The 23,150-nt window shown below is 41.5% G+C and overlaps 1 protein-coding gene across 18 annotated transcripts in view; it reads right to left on the bottom strand.

Annotated features, from left to right (window-relative positions):
- SYNE1 (spectrin repeat containing nuclear envelope protein 1) overlaps positions 1-23,150 on the bottom strand; it is a 464,420-nt gene that overhangs the window by 66,788 nt on the left and 374,482 nt on the right. For 17 of the 18 annotated variants that reach the window (XM_013056743.2, XM_013056751.2, XM_013056755.2 and 14 more), the window contains 9 exons: positions 21,215-21,397; positions 20,489-20,635; positions 18,426-18,580; positions 17,784-17,931; positions 15,957-16,051; positions 13,558-13,792; positions 11,638-11,832; positions 7,986-8,111; positions 3,605-3,760 (listed from right to left, as the gene is read on the bottom strand). In XM_013056743.2, the coding sequence (XP_012912197.1) occupies positions 3,605-3,760; positions 7,986-8,111; positions 11,638-11,832; positions 13,558-13,792; positions 15,957-16,051; positions 17,784-17,931; positions 18,426-18,580; positions 20,489-20,635; positions 21,215-21,397 (1,440 nt within the window). Of the gene's footprint in view, positions 1-142; positions 281-3,604; positions 3,761-7,985; positions 8,112-11,637; positions 11,833-13,557; positions 13,793-15,956; positions 16,052-17,783; positions 17,932-18,425; positions 18,581-20,488; positions 20,636-21,214; positions 21,398-23,150 lie in introns of those variants that run through there. The other variant, XM_045080174.1, reaches the window with a different exon arrangement.

Genomic DNA, 23,150 nt, shown 5'->3' with positions numbered 1-23,150 from the left:
TTACACACAGATCTACAAAACCAAATGGGAATAAAGACGGAGAGAAGCTCTGGCTGTAGGCAGACACAACAAACCATTTGGGGAGTCTATTTGTGAACGGTGAACTTTCCTACATTAACTCTCCTCTGAAAGCCTTACTCACGGCAAGTTTTCCTCCTGCTCCGCAGTTCCGACAACTCCTGCCTCCTCATCCACTGCCTCGATCGGACTGTGAACAGGCTGCTTGCTCTTTAACTGTGGGATAGTGCCAGGTTTAACTACAGTTTTCAGCTTTTAGAATGAGACCATAGGCTCAAGCTCATTTCCTTTTGTGGTTTCAGACTTGACGGTGGTACTCCGGAAACACTAGCTCGAGGACTAGCAACTAAGATATATTCCTACTTGCAGCTAGATCCTGTCACCTTTGGTAGGACTGCCCATGACTAAAATCTCACCGGAGTCAAATAATTTTTTTAGACTGAAGTAATGGGAGATCAGATGCTTTCGCTTCATGCCCAAGACATTCAATTTAGAAGGTTTCTAGAAACACTCTGTATTCAATGCACTTCCTCTTTTTTTACTTAAGTCTTAGTCCACTCACAGGTGCAAGGTATTAGCCCTGACACAGCATATCACGTGATCAACAGCAGCCTTCACAACGTATTTCTAAACAGACTGTTGCCTAGATATATCTAAGCCTGGGAAGCAACGTTAAACATAGACACTTTTGTCCCCTTTTTTCTTTTTCCAGCTTTTTGAGATATAATTGATGTACAGCATGGTGTAAGTTTAAGGTGTGCAATGTGGTGATCTGATATACATTTGTCCTGTGAAAGGATTACCACAAGATTAGTTAACACATCCATCATGTCACACAATTACAATTTCTGTGTGTACTGTGAGAGCATTTAAGATATTAGTCATAAGAAAAAGAATGAAATCTTGCCATTTGAAACAACAGGGATGGAGCTAAAGGGTATAATGTTAAGTGAAATAGGTCCGTCAGAGAAAGACAAATATCATATGATTTCACTCATACATAGAACTTAAGAAACAAAACAAATGAGATAAGCAAAAAAAAAAAAAAAAAAAAAAAGACTCTTAACTGTAGAGAACAGAGGGGAGGTGGGGGGAAGGGTGACTAGGTAAAAGAGATTAAGGTACACTTATACTGATGAGCACTGAGTGATATATTCAATCACTCTGTGGTATACCTGAAACTAATAGAACACTGTATGTTCATGATTTTGAAATTTTAAAAACAAATAAAACTTCAAATAAATTAATTTAAAAAATCAAGTATCTACTCGCTTAGTGACTTTCAAAAATCTAATAAGTCTTCCTAACTATAGTCACCATGCTATACATTAGATCCCCAAACTAATTCATCTTATAACTAGACATTTGTGTCCTTTCTACGCCATGGCATTTTTATACAGTGCGTGTTTTCCTAAATCCAAAAATACTGCATAATCATAATCTTCTTAACTTTAAAAATATTCAAAGACCCTATCATTATTTTACATTTAAAGGAATGTAAGTACCACGACGTAAAACAAATGCCCTAAGGTCTTCCTTAAATCATTAACAGTATATAGGAACAGTTAGTTGTTCAAGGCACTGGAGATAAAAAGAAATGGTCTTCATTCTCAAGGGCCTCGTAGTCTTGAAATAAAGTCAAAACCATTAAAAGAAGAAGAAGATGACGATGACGATGACATCAGGAACAATGTAGTGTCAAGTGATGGCACGGGCGAAAGGGAAATGGCATTCAGAGGAACAGGAAAATATTGAGGTTTGAGCATCTCAAACAATGGCATCATAGGGTTTGTGGTATTTGAAAAAAGATGGGTTAAAATCATAAGGAAAGGAACAGTCAGTGTAGGCAGGAAGAGTGGTCTGACAAGGTCTTGGGGTAGGGCAATTCGTGGCAGGTTTGGAAAGCGAGTGGAAGCCATTATCTAAATTGTTATCTCCCTGACAGCTTTTTTTTTTTTTTTTTAAGATTTTATTTATTTATTTGACAGAGAGAGATCACGAGTAGGCAGAGAGGCAGGCAGAGAGAGAGAGAGGAGGAAGCAGGCTCCTGCTGAGCAGAGAGCCCGATGCGGGACTCGATCCCAGGACCCCGAGATCATGACCTGAGCCGAAGGCAGCGGCTTAACCCACTGAGCCACCCAGGCGCCCTTAAGATTATTTATTTATTTGACAGACAGATCACAAGTAGGCAGAGAGGCAGGCAGAGAGAGGGAGAAGCAGGCTCTCTGCTGAGCAGAGAGCCCGATGTGGGGCTCGATCCCAGGACCCTGAGACCATGACCTGAGCCAAAGGGAGAGGCCTTAACCCACTGAGCTACCCAGGCACCCCACCCTGACACCTTTTAAGACGTCAATTAGCCAGAGAAATGGATATAGTTACTTTCACAGAATATGCTGAAAAGTATTGAGTTAGCAAATAGTGCTAGATTTTTCTCAGTTTTAAGACAGACAAATGAATAAGGCTCATAAAGTAACTGAACATTGCTGCGATCATGTTCCATAACTTATACACATCAAGTTTTCTTTTACTTATATGCTATGTCATGATGAAGTCCTTGGATGAGAAAATCGTATGATAATTTACTGGACAGTTACGTACTGATTTTGGATTGAATAATTCAGAGAAGAATAACGTACTGATTCACTGAACAAATATGGACCGCAGGCTATTAAGGGCCAAGCAGAGCAATCAGGTAGAGCAAGGGACACAACTAACACACTTCCAGCTTCCTGGAGGCGACGGTCTCCAGGCCATCAGTCAGAACCTGCTCTTCACTTGTGGGCCTTTAATCTATGTTCTTCTTTGCCTCTGATGCCTTCTCATCGCCTTGCCACTGATCTCCGCCTTTCATTCCAAAATCAAAATCCAATCTGGGGGGCACCTGGGTGGCTCAGTAGGTTAAAGCCTCCGCCTTCGGCTCGGGTCATGATCCCCCAGGGTCCTGGGATCGAGCCCTGCATTGGGCTCGGTGCTCAGCGGGGAGCCTGCTTTCCCCTCTCTCTCTCTGACTGCCTCTCTGCCTACTTGTGATCTCTGTCTGTCAAATAAATGAATAAAATATTAAAAAAAAATCCAATCTGGGATCTCAATTTTATAGTATTACGTTCAAGGGAAATACTTAATAAATGAATCACATATGACTAAAAAGGCCAAACACATGAATTACTAGGAAACAATAATGGTCAATCAACAGACACAATGTTTCCAAATACAAAAACCATTTCCACAGTATTTAGCAAAATCTGCAAATAAAACAAAGGTTTTTCACATGTTTAAAGTAAGAAAAAGAGCACCAGTCCCTAGCAAGACCACATTCATGAACCAAAAAAAAAAATGTTTTTCCTTTACAATATTATGCCAGCCAGCAAAAGGGACAGCAAGAGAATCCAGCTGAGATGCATCTCAAATATCATGTTAAGATACAATTGTCTTAATCTGAAATATTTTCCACAAAAACCAGAGTTCTCCCTCCATGTATACCTTGAATTATAGGATAGGTCCAAGCATGGATCAAGGCATTTGGCATTCCTAGTCATCTTCCGGTTTTCCACCTTTCCGAGCTAATGCTCCACGCAGTTTGTCTTACCTGGTGGCATAGTTCTTCCCACTGCCTTTGCAGAAGCTCCATGCGCTCGTTCAGGATGGAGATATCGTCAGCACTAATGTAGGCACAGAGGGTGTCCTTCAAGAGGGTCAGCTGAGCCAAGTCATCTGTCCAGCTCCCAGCTGCATTTTCCAACTCCTAGATTAAAAAAATAAAAATGTGAGTGCCCATGGATATCTATCATCAATAATCCTGAAGTGTTCTAGGAATCATCTTTTAAAAAATTAAAAAAAAAATTTTTTTTAAAGATTTTATTTATTCATTTGAGAGAGAGAGAGAGCACAAGCAGGGGGAGCAGCAGGCAGAGGAAGAGGGAGAAGCAGGTTCCCCACTGAGCAGGGAGCCCGTTGTAGGGCTCAATCCCAGGGCCCTGGGATCATGACCTGAGCCACGAAGGCAGATGCTTAATGACCGAACTACCCAAAGAATCCCCTCTTGATACAATTATCTTTCTACACCATCCTATTTCAACATCTCACTTGGTCTACTTTATTTGCTCTGGTGTTGTCTGACACTTCACCAAATTCTTCTGATAAAATCTCAGATTGCAGGGCACCTGGGTGGCTCCGTTGGTTAAGGGTCTGCCTTCGGCTCAGGTCAAGATCTCAGGGTCCTGGAATTGAGCCTAGCCTAGCTCCCTGCTTGGCGGGGAAACCACTTCTCTCTCTCCCTCTGTTCCTCACCTCCAACCATCATGCTTTCTCTCTTGCATATGTATTCTCTCTCAAATAACTTAAAAAAAAAATCTTAAAAAATAAAACCCAGGCTGCTTGAAGAATCTTCCTATGTATCTATTTACCACTTAACTGATCATTTTGGCTCACCTTTTCTCTCTCTCTCTCTCTTTTTTAAAGATTTTATTTATTTGTTGGAGATAGAGAGAGCGAGAGCATACACACTGGGGAGAGGGGCAGAGGGAGAAGCAATATCCCCACCGAGCAGGAAGCCAGATGCCAGGGGATCTCAGGCCCCTGGGATCATGACCTGAGCTGAAGGCAGGCGCTTAACTGACAGCCACCCAGCGCCTCCCGGCTCATCTTTCTAAACTGAAGTTTCCTCACTGCATGATCTTCTTTACTTTTTTTGTTTTTTTTAAAGATTTTATTTATTTATTTGACAGAGAGAGATAACAGGTAAGTAGAGAGGCTGGTAGAGAGAGAGAGAGAGAGAGAGAGAGAGAGAGAAGCAGGCTCCCTGCTGAGCAGAGAGCCCGATGTGGGACTCGATCCCAGGACCCTGAGATCATGACCTGAGCTGAAGGCAGCGGCTTAACCCACTGAGCCACCCAGGCGCCCCAATCTTCTTTACTTTTAAACTCATTTCATAAACTGCTAATCCAGCCTTTATTTTTGTCTCAAATTAACTGATCATGTTAATAAAATATTAAAAAAAAAACTTACTCCTAGGTTAACTTTCATCCTCAAACACTGTAAGTTTACATTTTGTGATATAGGCTTAATAATGTCATTGCTGAAAATATGTGTTGCTGTTTTACTCAATTGAAAATAATTGAAAAACTTCATTTCCAGCAGGAACACAGATCTCTTCAGGTTACTGAAGAAAAGTATTATGTACTCTGTTCTTTTGGGAAATAATTTAAGGAAAAATCCACAAGACAACATTTGAACGAGTTGACATTGGTTTTTGCAACGCTTCGAACTGCTGACCAGTTTTGCAATTTGTATAACTCTTGCTTTTTGCCAGCTGTTGATGCATTTAGATTCCAGCTAATTTTGTGTATAAATAGAGTATTTCACATGGCTTTTTCCCCTCTCTTTTTGTCTCTTCACACAGGAGACAAGTTTCCAAAGGAAAGGCAATTAACGGTACTGTTTGAGGCTAACTTCTCAGGCAATTTAGGCAAACAAGGTTTTAGTTTGAATTTTCTAGGTAATTGCTTTGTTTTGCTGTTAAGGGTGGTTTGGGGAAGAGTAGCAGAGAGCTGGACCAAAATGCATCCTTTTAATCTCCAAATTTAATAGCCGGGTATGATTGTAACTGTTATATTTTGGGAGATGAGGTCCCATGGTAACAGCATTTGGCTGAAAAAACGAACCATCCAGGTGGCGTAAATATGCAGAATTTCTGCTTATATTTGTACACATATCAAGCTGTCATACTCATGTAAAGATTTCTCACTGTTTATGACAATTTCTAGCCCCTAACTCAAATATCAGACCTAGTCCATGGTATATGGATTATAAAAGAAACAATACCACCACAAGACCTGTTTCAGACTCACAAACTCCATTAGACGAGTCCATGTTTAAAAAATACAGCCTCTGGACTCAGGGAGCCTTGATATTTACTAACTTGGAAATGTTATTAAACTTCTGGAAGCCTCAGTTTTCATATCTGTAAAACGGAAATAACAGACTGTCCACGTGAGCTTGTGTTTATGTCCACTGAGATCATGCTTGTATAGTCACTGCCACGTAAGAGGAGACTAATAAATGCCTATTTCTGTTTGTCACGGTTTTCTTTAATCATTTGTTAGAAATTTACTATCACAGACTTAAAACAAACTTTTTAATCTTTGCATACTTCTGAATTTACATCTCAAGATAATATTTTCCTCACTTGCCATCATCCGTGATGCCACCTAAGATTTATTTTTCCCAAATCTGTCTCTTCTTTTTAAAGATTTTATTTATTGGGGCGCCTGGGTGGCTCAGTGGGTTAAGCCTCTGCCTTCAGCTCAGGTCATGATCTCAGGGTCCTGGGATCAAGCCCCGCATTGGGCTCTCTGCTCAGCGGGGAGCCTGCTTCCCCCTCTTTCTCTGCCTGCCTCTCTGTCTACTTGAGATCTCTCTCTCTGTCAAATAAATGAATAAAATCTTTTAAAAATGTGATAAAAAATATTTTATTTATTTATTTGACACAGAGAGAGAGAAAGAGAGTGAGCATAAGCAGTGGGAATGGGAGGGGGAGAACCAGACACCTGAGGCAGGACTCGATCCCAGGACTCTGGCATCATGACCTGTGCCGAAGGCAGATGCCTAACTGACTGAGCCACCCAGGTGCCCCATAAATCTGCCTCTTTTGAGTTTCAAAGGATATCCTTAAATTCTGATACTGAAGAAAAATTCTTACATCCATGCTTTTTGTGATTTCAAGACTTCTTTAAAAAATTAGTTTTTCTTTAATGTTTATGACTTCATAGCCAGCATAAGGCAGAGACTTTTTTTTTTTCTTTTTGACAGAGAGAGAAGGATCACAAGTAGGCAGAGAGAGAGAGGGAGAAGAAGGTTCCCCGCTGAGCAGAGAGCCCGATGTGGGGCCCAATCCCAGGACCCTGAGATCATGACCCGAGCCGAAGGCAGAGGCTTAACCCACTGAGCCACCCAGGTGCCCCGAGCAGAGACCTTCTGATTAAAATCCAAATCACTTAAGTATTTGAAGTGTCTTTTCAAAAGATTTATTTATTTATTTTAGAGAGAGTGGGGGTAGGGGCAGAAGGAGATAATCTTCAGGCCGACTCTCTGCTGAACACTGAGCATGAAGCCTGACCTCACAACTTACAAGATCATGACCTGAGCAGACAGAAACCAGGAGTCAGAGGCTTAACCAACAGAGCCACCCAGGCACCCCAGGATCTGTGAAGTTTTCACAGCATTACTCCACAGCAATAATTTGCAAACGACTGGGAAACACAAGGACATGTATTATTTGGGGGAGAAAAAAAACATTCGCTAAGGTCGTTTTGACAAGATCTGCCTATCGCTCAGCAGAGAACGGCTAGTGGATACTCCACTTGACAATACAGGAATGAATGGAACACATCCTAGAGCCCCCACATCCCTGGGTCTCAGCAAGCTCACGATGCAGGGAGGGGTCTGTATTCGCCCCTGATCCGCTTCCAGCTGCGACTTGTGGTGTGGATCGTGACTTTCAAGCAGTCGGGGCCCTGAGTCCCTGAAGGACTAGTGTCTCCATGCAATACCTGAGACTGGCTATTTACAGTTCCCCATTTCCTTACCGAAGAGGGCGTTCCCCGAAGGGATTTCCAAGCTGCTGAGCCTCGCGCTTCTCTCTGCGAACTAGACTAGTCTGCGACAATAACTCTCCAGTGTAGATGCTTTAAAGAGATCGTGTTTATTGCTTTGGACCCGGCTTTTAAATATCTTTTAATGCTGTGTTTATATTTCTCAAGATAATCCATAAACTGGTCTACAATTTCATCAACTGCAATAAAACAACAACCGGGTCTCCCCAGAGTTGTCTGCCCGAACACGACAGCCGGGAACCTGCACCCTCCTGTTTGCAGCTGGAGAGGCCTGCCTGCGCTGTGCTTTCAAAGGCAACGTGACAACCAAGTTCACAGGCAAGTGACGGCTAACGGCTCAGCGCAGGCGCAGTTTACCTTGCAGCGCATTTGCTCTGCGTGTAGCTCTTCATGGTGATCCGGCAGAGGCTGAGAAAACTTCTTTTTGAACGTTCGTAGCTTCTCCAGAGAATTAGCTATTCCGTTCTCACATTTTTCCCAGTCCTGCAATGGGAGAAGAAAGAAATTCATTTTTTTTTTTTTTTAAGCTTTGGTAGGAAACTGGAACAAAAGAAAAACCCTCTCTTTAATCCAAGAGAAACAGTTAGGATTCACTGGGGAGTCCACATCCATCGTCATGTAGGCAGCAGCAGGACAGCTGAGTTCTCTGCTCCCTCTATGCGACTTATAGCAGGTAATACACTGCGCCTCGGTTTTCCCTGCGAAAATGGGCAAACCACAAACTCTATAAAGGCTGGAGGACTGGAGGAAGCAATGGGTATGAACACTCAAACACAAGGCCCAGAATATCACGGGTACTCAAAAATGTTATCTGCATTTGGATCACTGCAGAGGTAAGAGGTAATCGCAGTGTTTTGCCTCTTTCCTAACCCCATCCATAAGGTGTCTACCCAACGTCAAATGCTCTGTAAGAGATTTAAAAGAAAGAGGATATGGAATCTCTTTCAGGATGAAGAGTAAAAAATAATATAACCCTGACTCTGATCCAATTCATTATATGAACAGTATGTGGCACATACATTTGATTTGTTACCGAAGCAGAATCCCAAGTACCAAAGGCTGGTACCAGGTGGGTCTCATCTTGAAGGCACAGACACGTGCATCCCAGAGGGTTGAGTACACAGCACACAAAACCCGAAACAATAAGTGGAAGCGGAGAGATAAGGCGAAATTTTAAAAACAGACATCAAGTATGTCCAATAGTAATGAGAGCTCTGAGGAAGGCTACAGCAGGTTATTCGTGGAGAGCATGGCGGTGTGGACTGGTAGATCTCCACAGAGTGACAGAGAACACATACATCATGTGGTTGTGTTTTAGACGATGACACACCAAACTCGTAGCCGTGTTTACCCCTGTGGAAAATTAGAGGATTTGGTGGTGTTATAGGGGAAATTTTGTGTTTCACTCTTCATACTTTAATTACTACCTGATTTTTTTTTTTTAATCAGACACGTGTATTTCTTTTTTAAGTAAAAGAAAAAAAATAATAGGAACCATAATGGAGACCTGCTTCTTGTTAGCATTAGATCTACAAATGAACTCTTATCTAGTGTCTCAGTGACAATTCAAATTAAATTCATCTCAACAAATCTCCTTAATTTTGCCTACGACCTCCCATTCCTCTCCCCTGCCTTGCCAGTAACCCTTCACGGTGGCCGCTCCCCACCACTTAAATGACTGCGCTCCAAGAGCAGACAACTAGAACTGCTTTTAGTAGCGAGCCTGGTGCCAAATCATGCCACCTTTTCCTTCACATTATCTCTTCCATTGTCACCAGTCCTTTCTTGTCTGGGCTCTTTCTCTCTTCTTTCCTGATGTTTTATTTTTGGCACAGGCCACCCATAGGTGCTATGACCAAAACTTTCTTCTGTCAGAAGTGCTGACTGAAGTGCCTCCCTACTCAAAAGGTCTTCTGGTTTCTAACTGAACTGAGCCTTTGGCCCAAGAGTCTCATTTATCTTTAAATTCCTTCAGGGAACTTCCTAGAGTGCATAACCACATTCCCTGTTTCTGTGTACCAGAAAAAACACAAACTGTCTGTCTTGGTCAGATGTGCTCCCATTCCCCTCTGTTAAAGTATCTCTGTGTTCCCAGGCTACAAGTAATTCATCAATGCTAAGCACAGTGAGGTCCTCTTACTAAACAGAACAGCATTCTCAATGAAATCATCACACATTCTGAAACCTATCTACATGTCATCAGTGAATGTTCATTGACCTAAAGGAGAAAAGGTCGGTTTCTTATTTTCCACAACAAAATTAAGAGGCCATAGTGAAGCAGGTGAGCATGAAGGTCACAGAATGAGAATCACTGTATTTTGGCACACGGACTCAGAGCAGTAAATCAGGGGCTAAAATTAAATAAGCATTATAGCTATGATGTAAAGATATACTAAAATAAAGAAAAATGACATTAACATTAGAGTTTAGCTTCAGAAATTCCTTCTTAGGCAAATGGGTCCTAGTGAATGATTTAAAATATAACAAACTTGAACAAGAGAAGAATAAGGATTCCCCTTTCCAAGGATGGTTTAGATTCCAAAGCTACAACCCAGTCTTTTTATTACATGAGTTACAAGGAAACAACAAAATGTCATGGTCTGCAAACATCTATCAACGTGTATGTTTTACACACCAATGAACAGACTGGCAAGAAAAGCAAACGCAGTGACTCAGCCATTTCACCTAATTAAAGTTTTGGGAATATGTCCAAAAATCACATCACAAGTAAAGAAAAATATATGATTAAAATGATCTCTACAGAATGAGTTACAGCATTTTTAATCCTTTCCTGAAAGCACAAAAAGAAGAAAAAAAGAATCAGACATATTGTATTACTGCTGAATTGTGCTGCAAGCAAGTAACAGTTCTTTAACAAATATTCAGTGGCATTTTTGGCTGATTATATCCTACACAGAAGGTAATATATTATTAAATAAAATTCAGCAGAATAAACCCAACGGGTGTGTACTTGAAGCATTATAAAAGCAAAATGTATTCCATTACCTTTAGTTAGTACCTGTGATCCAAAAACATGGCAGGTCAACTTTAATCGATAATTTTGTTGAAGAGTTAGAAACTACCAATGTATATAAAACTTCACCATTTACTCTGTTCACTCTTTGATCTGATAATGATATCAACAGTGACACTGACCATCATTTATCACATGCTCAGTCTGTGTAGGTCCTGTGCCATCTGTTTGCTTTCATGATTTCATTAAATCCTCATGATGCTGGCTAAAGGAGGGGTAATCGTGCCCACTCTAGAGGGGCAGAAACTGAGGCTCAGATAGGTTGAGTTAACCAGGTTATTTGGTTTATTATGATTTTAACTTGGATAGATCTGACTTCAGAAACCATGCCCTTTTTCCAATGCCTTCTGATTATGCATTGAGTAAGGTTACGAAAAGTGAGGGAGAAAGCATCCTGTTGGAGGGGGTTGGATAAAGCTACATCTCTCTAAACTTGCGGTGTGATTCAGTATGCTCTCTGTATCCAACTAAAGGCTTAATATACCTCCTCAATTTTATCTCATAGCGACGTGCTTGGAGAAACTAAGATGAAATCAAGAGTGTCCTCTTGGATAGGGTTTTCCCTGCTGTAAAATAAGAGATACCAATCTTAAAAACCACTTTAGAGTCTTAGATCAGGGAGTGGAATCTACTCTTTGCATTCCTGTTTGGATTTATAAAATCATCACATGGCTCTTGGCTCGGCACCGACCGGCCATTTATCAGAATCTATCACTTGGACAGCCTTATTAGACTTAAAACTACTTTGTTGGGGGATTTTTCTGAAAGACAAATTGCTGAAAATTGGGAAACTTCTCTAGTTCGTGCAAGACAGGACAAAGTCTTAAATAAGACACAGGGCATGGGATCAAAACACTTCAGGGTAGGACTTAACAATCTTTGCCTTGTCTGGAAAGTTAACAGGAGGGAGCAGCACATTACTTACGTGGCTTTTGAAATTGCATCACGTCTATAGGAGGAAAGAGCAGCACTTACTTTCAGCAAGAAGGCCAGTTTTTTCTTCTGTTCCTCCAAATGCGTGCTGGCTGATCTCCACTTCTCCTGGATCTCACTGAGCTCTGCCTGCAAGGCGGCCTCAGCCCCACTGTCGGCCGAGAGCAGGAGCTGCTTGCCCGCCTCCACTGTAAGGATGTAGCTGCCTTGCTGTCGCAGGAACACTTTTTCTTTAAACTGAAAGGAACCACAGCTTTTTACTTTCTCATTCTTTTCTTTACCAGGTCCCCATTACAATGTTTTTAAGTGACTGTATGGTTTTCCATACATTGTATACCCTCTTTATCCAACATTCATGGACTAGCACTTGGGACGTAAGTGCAGCACTGTATGAATGAATGAGAATTCAACAGGGAGAGGCTTAATTTCTGTCCCCAAATTAAATACAATCACAGCGCAATATGGGAACTGCTCGAGGAGACAGATGCATAGGGAACATCCTGCCCCATGTTTCACTTGTTTTAAGTTTTATTAGGATCTTTTCATTTCTTCTGCAAAAAACTGTTTGTGGTGTTCATTTCATACAAACAACCCTCTTCCAAGAAAGACCAGTGCTCAAATACCTAACCCACATGGATGCAAGACAGGTTTCCTCAAAGAGAAAAGGCTTCATGAGTCTTGGAGGACCTATGCATACTAAGGCTAAGAAGAACCTTGTATGACAAAGGCCAGGAGTCGGAGAAGAGTCCTTCCATGCAGAGAAATGAAGACGGGCAAAGCTACTATATGAGAGCATGAGGATGAATTCAGGACCCTGGTGTAGTTTTCAGGGGCCAGGCATGCGAAAGAGTAGCAGAGAATGATACAAGATCACACCTTGCACGGGAATTTTTTTAACAGTGAAAGTGACTGAGATTCACAGGAGAATATTAAGCAGAGAAGCGATGTGTTTGGATTAAAACCCTCCGCAGTAGGGTAGAAGACGGAATGGAAAAGGGCATATATTGGAGATACTGAAATAGGGTAGAGAGCTGTTGTCTATGTGGGTAAGAAACCAAGAGCCCCTCATCTGACATAGTGCCAGTGGGGATGGAAACTGGGAGTTATTAGAAATGGGGAGGGAGAGAACAAGAATAAAGCTCTAGAGCAACTCTGAGGTTCCTAACTGATGGACCAGACAGCTGGTAATGACATTTCCTCGAATTGGGGACATGGGACATGGGACTACCACATGGCTCTTCTGGACATCACAGGCTCCGTGGGAACTCACGGGGTGTGTTATGCCTATGCTGCACATGTATATTTATAAGTCTAAAACGCAGCTGAATATAGTTAAGTTAAAAGCTCGGGAGGTAGAGGTGACTGGAAGATAGCACATTGGCCCTTCCATGCTGGTAGGAAGCAGACGGAGCTACAGGTGAATGAGGTCTTCCAGGAGAAAGAAGCAGCAAACAATGACCTCGAAAGCAAGAGGCGACATGAAATACACCAGGGACGACTGGTCGGACTGCTGGGAGGGAACTGTCTGCGGGACTGGAGGCCCCGGTTCCTGGGCAGAGGGAAGGAAGGGGCCAAACTAGGAAGGGACCAAGAGCTCAGACAGGACTGAGACTTTTATCTTTTCTGGAATACCCAAGTTACACAATTAAATTGCTCCTGTTATAATCAATGCAAAGTGCTCCTTTCCCGGCCACCGCCCTTCCCTCCATGCTGGTTAGTGAACTGCTGAGAGGCACTGGTGTGGACCGTGGACGGGGTCTGTGAGAGGCTGGGCCCACCAGACTATCATCATTAAATAAGGCCTTTGTCATGCAATCAGACTGTAGTTCCTGCTGATACTTTGGAATAGTGATCGTCCTCACTCCAGTGTCACTCCAGGATCCTTGTGAAGAACTGAAGCGAGATTAAGGTGTGCAGTGGAAACGGACAAGAGGTTTCAGAAGCGTGTGTTTCGCACCTTACCTGCACTTCATCAAAGAGGGTCCTTGCCTGTTGCAGTGGTATGGGGACGCTTCCGAGAGCACTCACGGGAAAATAGGACACTTCAACCAACCATTTACGCAGCTTCTCGGCCATCTCCCTGTAGCGCTGCCACTGGCGAATCTGGCTGTCGATGATACCCCTCCTCTGCTGGGCCCTGCGAATCACTCCCTGCCACTGACTGCTGAGAAGTGTCAATTTCAGGTTGAATTCATCCCTGGTGCAGAAATAATGATGCAGGGAAGAAACGCTTTACCCTGGATGCATTTACATATCAGCCACGGATGCAGCCAGTGTACATACCCTTGATGATGCTAATAAGCCCTGAGGTGTGACTTAAGGCAGAGGCTTTCAAATGTCATGCCATGATCTTTTACCAGGTCTTTTTCCAGTAATTTTTTAAATGAATAACTATTGGTTTTTGGCAAACAGTTTCATGTCTCAGCACAGGTTAAAGGTGTATCTGTAAGCTCACTAATTACACCCTCCCTGAATGCGAGAGGGGAAGGAGCATAGGGGAGCAGATGCAGTGGGAAAGGGCCCACTAAGTAGTGTATGCAGCAGGTGACCGCATCTTGCGAGTGCTACGGGGGGGGAAGAAAATGAGGCCCACGGCCCTGGGTGGCTCAGGCGGTTGAGCATGTGCCTTTGGCTCAGGTCATGATCCCAGAGCCCTGCGTTGGGCTCCCCTGCTCAGGGCGGAGTCTGTTTCTCCACCTGCCCTCTCCCCCTGCTTGTGCTCTCACTCTCTGTCAAATAACTAAATAAAATTAAAATAAATAAATAAATAAAATATTTTTAAAAAAAGAAAGCGAGGACCAAACTTATTTATAAACTTCTTTCACTGCAGGACTTGAGACTGTCCGACCACAGGAAAAGTGCCCCCCACACTGCTTTTCCCATCAGGCCACTATCCAAGATCTCTTAGGAGCTCTTGTCCTCACTTTCTGGAGAGTCCAACTGTCCTGAGCCACCTGCCAGCCCAGGTGAGGAAGTCCTCAACACATGAGGAGCCTGTTCACATGGCTGAACTTGAACTCTAAAACACAAAACTTATACAACTTTTAAGACACAATACATTTGTAATCTGGGGCCTTCGTGCTCTAATCTGAATTTTTTTTTCTTCTGCAATTTTCAGAATTATCTTCAGTCCAAACCTCCCATTTTCCCCTCTTTGGAGTTTCTCCTTAACTGTTAACATTTACAATTTAATAGATGTTGGCTTGTGCATGAATTTTGAATTTTGTTTTGCCTACTGGCTTTTATAATACTGTTACAGAGTTGACCAAAGGAGGATAAAGCAAAGAATACATTAATTGCATTTGAATTTGTTTTATTTTGAAGGCCTTAAATTCTTAGTAAAGCTCACATTTAAGTTTGGCTTCCTTTGAATAGAGTAAATATGGTACCGCATTTTGTTGTTCCAAGCTTAACCGTGAAAATCTTTCATGTTACCTCCAAAGAAATATCACTTAAAACTGAAATTGCTTTAAAACATTTAAAAAACCCTTTTAGTGAAAACAGTGATTTATGTTCTTTTTTCTTTTTTTTTTTTTTTTGAAAAAATAGTAAGTTAATTATAATCAAGTTACTGGTCTTTAATATGGGAAAGATGTCCTTATGTAAATATATAAGTTATCAATGAGGTTTATACCCCAAATATCACTATATAAAGCAGATGGGATAGATTAGATTCTGTCCCTAGGAAATGTAAATATAGTACGAGATCAGTAATTCACATACGGGAAGTCAAAAGAGGAGCTAGATTACCTCTTCATTTTTAAATAAAGAGGACATCTTCTAAGCAAATGAAGAGGAAGCAGGATTTCAGTGTGTCAGAGTGTCAGCTGACTTAAGGTAGCAACCATTTCCGAACTGGAATTACCCTGGTGTGGAAACCCAGCTGGCTGGTCCTGACTAAAACCCTGAGTGACCTTGGTCCCATCAGTTTGCATTTCCGGGCCTCACGTTTTCATCGATAAGTAATAACGATGATCTAGTGATCTCTATGCTCCTTTGAGGAATATAATTTCTGTAACTGTATGAGAGAATTAGAAGCATCTGTTTACAAACCATTGATACATCATTGATACAATTTGTTCTGATCTATTCATTAATTCCAGTCTCCTGCAGAAGTCTGGAGAAGGCTGACTAGGTGATTTCCAATTACTTTATGTCCTTCATGTAATATAATAGCAGTTCTTTAAAAAGATTCAATACTCAGTCGTTTCAGAGATTCAGACGAGCCTTTTCTCCAATTACTGGGGCTCCATTGCAGTACAATTGCCTTAGGAAGATTAGACATATGCCTTCTAATTTGCTCATTAAAAAGAAAATGACTAATTCACTGAAACCTTTCTTCATAATATCAAAGATCCTACCTGTCATCAACTTGACCTTGTTCTAGAAGATGCTGCCCGTCAATAATGATTGAGTGCAAAATCTGCTGGCGACTGAACATCTCTGCTTGAAACAACTATTATTTGAAAAAACAGAAAAACATGTTTTTAGAGTTCCCAATTTTAGGGATCAGTTTCCTAGTAACTTCCACAAAAATTCTGGCTTTAGCAAGGCTTTGAAAGATATTTCCAGTTGTATCTGGATACATGTGAAATCCTGCAGTATAGGAAAATGCATTTTTTTTACCCTTATCTATTTTAAGTTTTTTATCCTTTAAGTTTTTAAAATTAACATATAATATATTATTTGTTTCAGGAGTTTCAGTGATTCATCAGTCCTACACAATTCACAGCGCTCACCATAGCACATACCCTCCCCAGTGTCCATCACCAGCCACCCCTTCCCTCTCCTCCCCCTCCTCCCCTCCAACAACCCTCGGTTTGTTTCCTGAGATTAAGAGTCTCTTATAGTTTGTCTCCCTCTCTGGTTTTACCTTGTTTCATTTTTTTCCTGTCTTCCCCTATGATCCTCTGCCTTGTTTCTCAAATTCCCACATATCAGGGAGATCATATGATAATTGTCTTTTTCTGATTGACTTATTCACTTAGCATAATACCTTCTAGTTCCAACCTTGTTGCAAATGGCAAGATTTCATTTTTTGATGGCTGAGTAGTATTCCCTTGCATATAACAGACACCACATCTTCTTTATCCATTCATCTGTCGATGGACATCTGGGCTCTTTCCATAGTTTGCCTATTGTGGACATTGCTGCCATAGATACTGGGGTGCGATGACCCTTCGGATCACTACATTTGTACCTTTGGGGTAAATCCCCAGTAGTGCAATTCCAGAGTCATAGGATAGTTCTATTTTGAACTTTTTAAGGAGCTTCCATATTGTTCTCCAGAGTGGCTACACCAGTTTGCATTTCTACCCACAGTGTAAGAAGATTCACCTTCCTCTGCACTCACTGTAGTTTTAACTCATTTTCTTTTATTCCATCTTTAGTCAAACTGATAAAACTGGATTTTAAAATACCTTATACATATTTAAAGTCTTTATTGTTAAAATTTAAGCAAAAACTTTTAGTATCATTCTCTTTTAAGTTCGTTTAAGCTTTTCTCTGCTTTTCGGTAAATCCTATTTCTCCATTTGTATATACTTCAGAAACACATGGGCCGATGTGCTTACACCAGTGAGCAACAAAATTGAGACAAGCAGCAAATTAATTAATTTGCTTTTTGTATCTAGTTCTCTTGCTGGTGTTTCCTTAGAAATAATCATAATGCCATTTGATCAAGAGGTACTCTCGGATACATCTGATAGCTTGATTTCCAAGTATAAAATATGGATTTTTTTTTTTTTTTTTTTTTTTTTTTTTTACAGAACACTCAATTTTCATTTATCAAAGACTTGTGATCAAAGCAAAATCTCTTAAGCAACTAGCTTTGGCAATATTAACATAGCATGTAACTGAATTTGAAAATTGTCTTTCTGTATTCCTTCCGCACACGCCCCTGATTCCCCCCGACACCCTCATAAGTAGGCTTTTACCACCCTTCTAGTAGTATACATTGCAGGATATTGAAGCCTAACACATTTGGAAAACCAGCAATGGAAGCAAAGAACTGCACCACATTTTTATAGTTAAGATACAGAAACCTAAAACTTAAGAAAGAAGGCACAACAGTGCCTACACCAGAGCAGACTCAGCACAATAAACAGTGCCTGAACTCCTCCACGTGGCAGTGCACAGACTTTCCCTAAGACTGTTTCATTACCCCAAACCCTACCGGCATACCTTACCTCATGCGCTCTCTGCTGCTCCAAAAGATGCTGATAGTTGCCTGAAATCTCCACCGCTAACTTTTGTTCCGTTTGAACCAGGAATTCCATCCATGTTTCACATTTTTCCAAGAAAGTCTGGTGTTGCAGCAAAAATGACTGCAACTTACTGATAAAACAAAGGAAAAAGAACACGATTACAGTGTCATTTGTTAGTTCTTACCCTGTCAATATGTAAAATTAGATTAGAAAATATCCTCTGTCTCTGATTCTAACGGGACCACCACAAAGCTTTCAATGTTAGGTAGCAAATGTTTCAAAAAGAATAAAAGTTTAAAATGGTAGGTTTTCTCCTGGATTTCAGCACACAAAAACAACAACCACCACCACCCCCTCCCCCCCAAATAAAATGGTAGGTTTTCAGATTGATAAAATTATGTATGTACCTTTAATATAGTTTTATGTAAAAGAGTTCCTTCTTTTTTTTGCTAAAACAGTATTTCATGAATCAAGCATGGGAAACCACTTCACAATCTGAGTTCACCATTTCTAGTTCAATGGTGAGTGCCACTGGAAAGACCTGGAATTTATCAGTACGCACAAGCCATGCACTTCTGTCTACTGGTGTATCAGAGTGGCCCAAACATCCCTTGGTTACTCCACCTGAATCTCTCTGTGGTCTGTGAGGAGATCAGAGACCAGTGTCGGTTCAGACTCTGCATCCTTTTGATTTCTTTATCATTCAGCGGTAGCCTGTATCCAAGCTCATTCAGACGGTCTAGGTCAGGGGCCAGGCTGCTGAATTTTAGCATCTGCCCCTGGAAACAAGATTTAAAAGTCAGTTTAGCACTATGGTCAGAAAACGCAGAGTTCTTTCAAACTTCACAGTGACCTGCTGATTTCAGGAAGAAGCAGGTCTTTGGTCTCCCTGCATTTCTGGGCCATTGACTTGTCATCTCCAGAGCTGCCAATAAAGAAGAGTGGCGTCTCCTAACCTGTTTCTCCTGCTGCTATAGCTCCTCACGCCCTCCCACCGAACGTTTAGTAGTTCCCATGAATCATTTACTTGCTGATGGATGAAAATTATGCTGATGACTGAAAAGGCGTATTTCTGACCCTTATATTCCATCTGTCTAGGCTATTCTGCTCCTTTATTATCTATTACCAATAAGAATATTTATAATGGTAACCATTATAAGAGTAAGAGCTAACATTTCTTGAGCACTTACAATGAATCAAATAATAGCATGAGAGCTTTACAGGTAATAACTCATTTTATTTGTAAAATAATCCCCTAAGGTAAGTACCATGAGTATTCTGACTTATTCTGACTTAATGATGAGGCTCAGAAATGGTTTGTAAATTGCTCACGGCCACTCAGCCAGTACGTGGTAGAGCTGGGTAAGTAAGAGCCACCGAGCACTTGCTAGATGGAGTGAGATCCCCTTTGAGCTTTGAAGGCAACACCCAATATCCTGGAATCTTCAGTTTTAGGTCATTGGCCCCAACCCTGAAATTGGTGAGACACAACTAACAAAGCGTCCTGTGCTCTCAGGGCTCCTCCCTCTCCTCAAACACAGGACAAAACGGTCTTTTCTGGTTTATGTGTGGGCACCCGTAACTCCATCTAGGAATACAGGAAGAGGTAAATGGGAGGACATCCTTGGCTGTGTGTATTTTCTCTTCACAGGCTCTGATTCAGGCTCATTACCCTAAAGACAGAATAAATCTTTCCAACTGTTGAAGTCAGAAGCTTAACAATTAGATGGCAGTATTGTCATGGGTAGATATCAGCAGTGAACGAAACTGACAGGCAGTGGTCCTTCTCATGGGGCTTCTGGACAGAAGATACTACGCCGATAATACTAATCCACAAGAGTCGTCTCCTAATCCCGTGAATGTCATTAAAATGGTATGTAAAATATTTTGAAGAAAAAAAAATAGTGTGCTATCAAAGTGTTACATGGGGGAGCTTCAAGAAAAGAGGAAGCTTTCTTCAGAGAATGACATTGAACAAAATGACCCCAAATGCATTGCGTTTGGTGGGCAGGAGCTGACAAATTCCAGCAAGGGGTGACGTCATGCACGCAAAGGCTAGGAAGCGCGGTAGCGGACACTGAGATGACCAGTGGGGAAGACAAGACCCTTTGGAAGATGGAAGCCTGGTCCACTGGGGGGTGATGGTCCACACTGGTCTTTACCCTGAGAGCAGTGGGAACCCGTGGAGGGTCTGAAGCAGAGGAATGATACGATAAAACTGGTGTGTCTTTTGTTAACATTTTACTTATTTTTGAGTGTTTAAAACAGTTCATAATTAAGTAAAACCCTTTAAAAGAAAAAGATCATTATGGTAGCTGTGGGTTGGAGGGGCTGGGGTCACCGCAGAGAGGACCCTGGAGGCTACTGTTGGGGTCCGAGACATTGGGGGCTTGTCTAGGAGTGGGTGAGGGTAGAGATGGAAACGGGAAGTTCGAGGGGATCCACTGGGCCAGGGAAGGGACGAGAGGTGGGAGGGAGGAGTGACCCGGACTCCTAGGATTGCCCCTGGCTGACTCTCAACGCAGAGCATGAAATCAGTGTGTGTACACGGCAGGAAAACAGAGCTGGCAAGGGTTTCTCTGTGAGCTTAAAATAAAAGTAGGTCTAATGTTGGGAGTTGGGAGTATTCCTTACGACTTTGAGGGCAAAAGATCGAAGATCTAGGCCTAGGATTTGAATGTACTTACCTTAAGTTCTTCCATCCTTTCCTGGATGGTTGAGAGGTCAGATGAGTGGCTTGGGTCCTGCCCCTGTAATATTTCTTCAGCTTCTACTATCCAGGCCTCCAACACTTCTAAGCTCTTGGTAAAGGTTTCATAGTCAAGAACTCCAGTCTTTATTTTTTTCACAAAAGAAAATTGGTATTTAGATATCTAATGAAAGGGCAATTGGATATTGAAATTATTTTTCATATCTTTGTGTCAAGTATCCATCCTCAAGATGCCATAAGGCTACATGACTTAACTTTTCTTCTTAACTTTCCTTCTCTTCATTCATGTAAAAAATATTTTTGAAAACTCAGAATTACTCCTAGATACTGTTTATGAATTGACCAATTATTTTTAAAATATACTACCAAACAGAAAAATACTCTTATTCTTGGCAAAAACTTGTTATATAAATAGGAATGTCAACACTAAAGCCACTTGGTATTTATTAGTTGGATGTATTTTACCCGGTACCATAGAAAGAAGCATTGCTTTTAGGGGCAAAATTACATTGTCAAGAACAGTACAAGACTCCCACCTTCCCTTGTCCCTACTGGAACTTCCAAGTTCATTTGCTTTTTAATTCTTTGGTCTTGAACGAGGCATTGTCTCAATGATGAGAAAACTTCCTTTTCCTGTGGTTAGGCTCAGATGTTATAGAAAGCCAATTGACAACACATGTGGAATATGAGGTCGGTAACATACCTGTAACATGGTCTGCTGCTTGCAAAGAGCCTGCTCTAGGGCACACAGATGTTGACTCAAAGACAGCTGATCGGATTGAATGGCTGATGCCGCTGAAGCATCCACTTGCTGCTTGAGCTGCTCTCCCAGCTCACGCAGAACAAATAGGGAATCCTTCACTACCCCCAGTTCTTTGAGGAGATCCTACAGATGATGAAAATAGGCTCATTATGAAACAACGTGGTAAGAGCACTCCTTAAACTGATCATCAGCAAAGGGCCACGCATCCGGACACAATCAATTCTTACTTGTCAAATTATTACACTAAATACACTTCACCCGCAGAAAAATCATGAGGGATTAAATCTGATTTTTGAAAATGGATGTGTGTTAACATTTTTAGACAAACACGGACTGTTCTATAATAAAAGCCACAAAGGTTCATGGTAGGACACGAGGACACGGGGTGGGGGGAAGCGCAGGGAAACCTACATAAGAAGGCACATCCACAAGAAGAACCAATAACTGGAAGCATTTGGGCATGGTTTTCCTCTCTTTTCATGTAGTTGATATCAAATCAAAATAAAAAACAGAGCGCTACATTTTGCCTTTTCCTGTTGAATTCTGCGCACACAGTGGCTGAGTTCGCCAACAGCGTGTTTCACACGCATGGTCGCATTATAATGGTTACAACAGACCCTCTTGTCTCAGGGGAGCCTGGAACCCCAGCGATGGCCCTGGTGGGCAGGGACAGAAGCAGACGGCATCTCCACCCTTTTCCATGGCTTCTCTTGCCTCCACTTCTGGTGGGACACTCCTAAATGCTCAAAATTTAAGCCAGTGGAAATTCTGCTTCTTGGTTTCCATCTACCGCTAAGAGCTGACAAATGACTGGTTCTTCTCCCTGTTGCTGGTGCTCCACCCGACATGGTGGAAAGAGCAGAGCCTGCTCTAGCTAGACAGCGATGCCTATGACAGGGAGAAAAACAAACAGAAGGAAGCTTTGACCTTGACACAGATCTTAGAACAATTCAGAGAAATAATTTGGAGGACTACCCCCTAAAATAGGTGTGATGTATCAACTCAAGAGGAGTGAAAATTAAAAATGACAAATCCTGTAAGGATAAACTATGTGGAAGGAGGAGAAAAAAGCCTTATGCTATCTTTAGTATTAAATGTTAGCTTTAAAGTGATTATTTAGTATTTGTGTGAAGGTATTAGAATAGGTCGAAATTTTTTTTAAAGGTTTTATTTATTTATTTGACAGAGTGAGAGAGATCGCAAGTAGGCAGAGAGGCAGGCAGAGAGAGAGAGGAGGAAGCAGGCTCCCTGCTGAGCAGAGAGCCCAATTCGGGGTTCTATCCCAGGACCCTGAGATCATGACCTGAGCCGAAGGCAGAGGCTTAACCCACTGAGACACCCAGGCGCCCCAAATAGGTTGAGATTTATGTGCTTTTTATAACCTGCTTAATTCTAATAAACTGATTTGGGAAAGTTTACAAGAAGATCTTTGGAACAAGTTCATTAAAATAAAGACAAATAAGGAGAAGCAGAAGAACCATGTAATGGGTGAAACAAGAGACTGTTTCTGAAAACCTAAAGTAGGTTATTGGCAACTTCAGTGAAAAAAAAGAAATATTAAAAAGCTATTAAAAAGAGGCACACCAGTAAATCAGGAGAGAAAGACTTCTTTCCACCATTAAATTCTTAGAAGAAATAATTATGTCGATGCTTACATAAGAAATAATGGACCTAACTAGGTAATACCTTTCACGGTGGATTTTTAAAAGATAAAACATTATTCTCCATACTCTCTTATTTCTTAACTGGCAAATGTGTAAAAACAACCAACCTAAATCTTCACAAGGATGGTGTGCCATTAGGAAAGATGGGAAAACAGCTCATCTGTGAAAATGAAACAGGGGGAGGGACCTCTTAAATCAGACACATCTGCAAC

The sequence above is a fragment of the Mustela putorius genome, unplaced genomic scaffold, assembly GCF_011764305.1.
Source record: "Mustela putorius furo isolate JIRA1106 unplaced genomic scaffold, ASM1176430v1.1 tig00000450_pilon_pilon_pilon, whole genome shotgun sequence".
NCBI classification, from domain to species: domain Eukaryota; kingdom Metazoa; phylum Chordata; class Mammalia; order Carnivora; family Mustelidae; genus Mustela; species Mustela putorius.
Note: the sequence above shows the minus strand (reverse complement) of the source record. Positions and strands in the feature narration are given on the sequence as shown.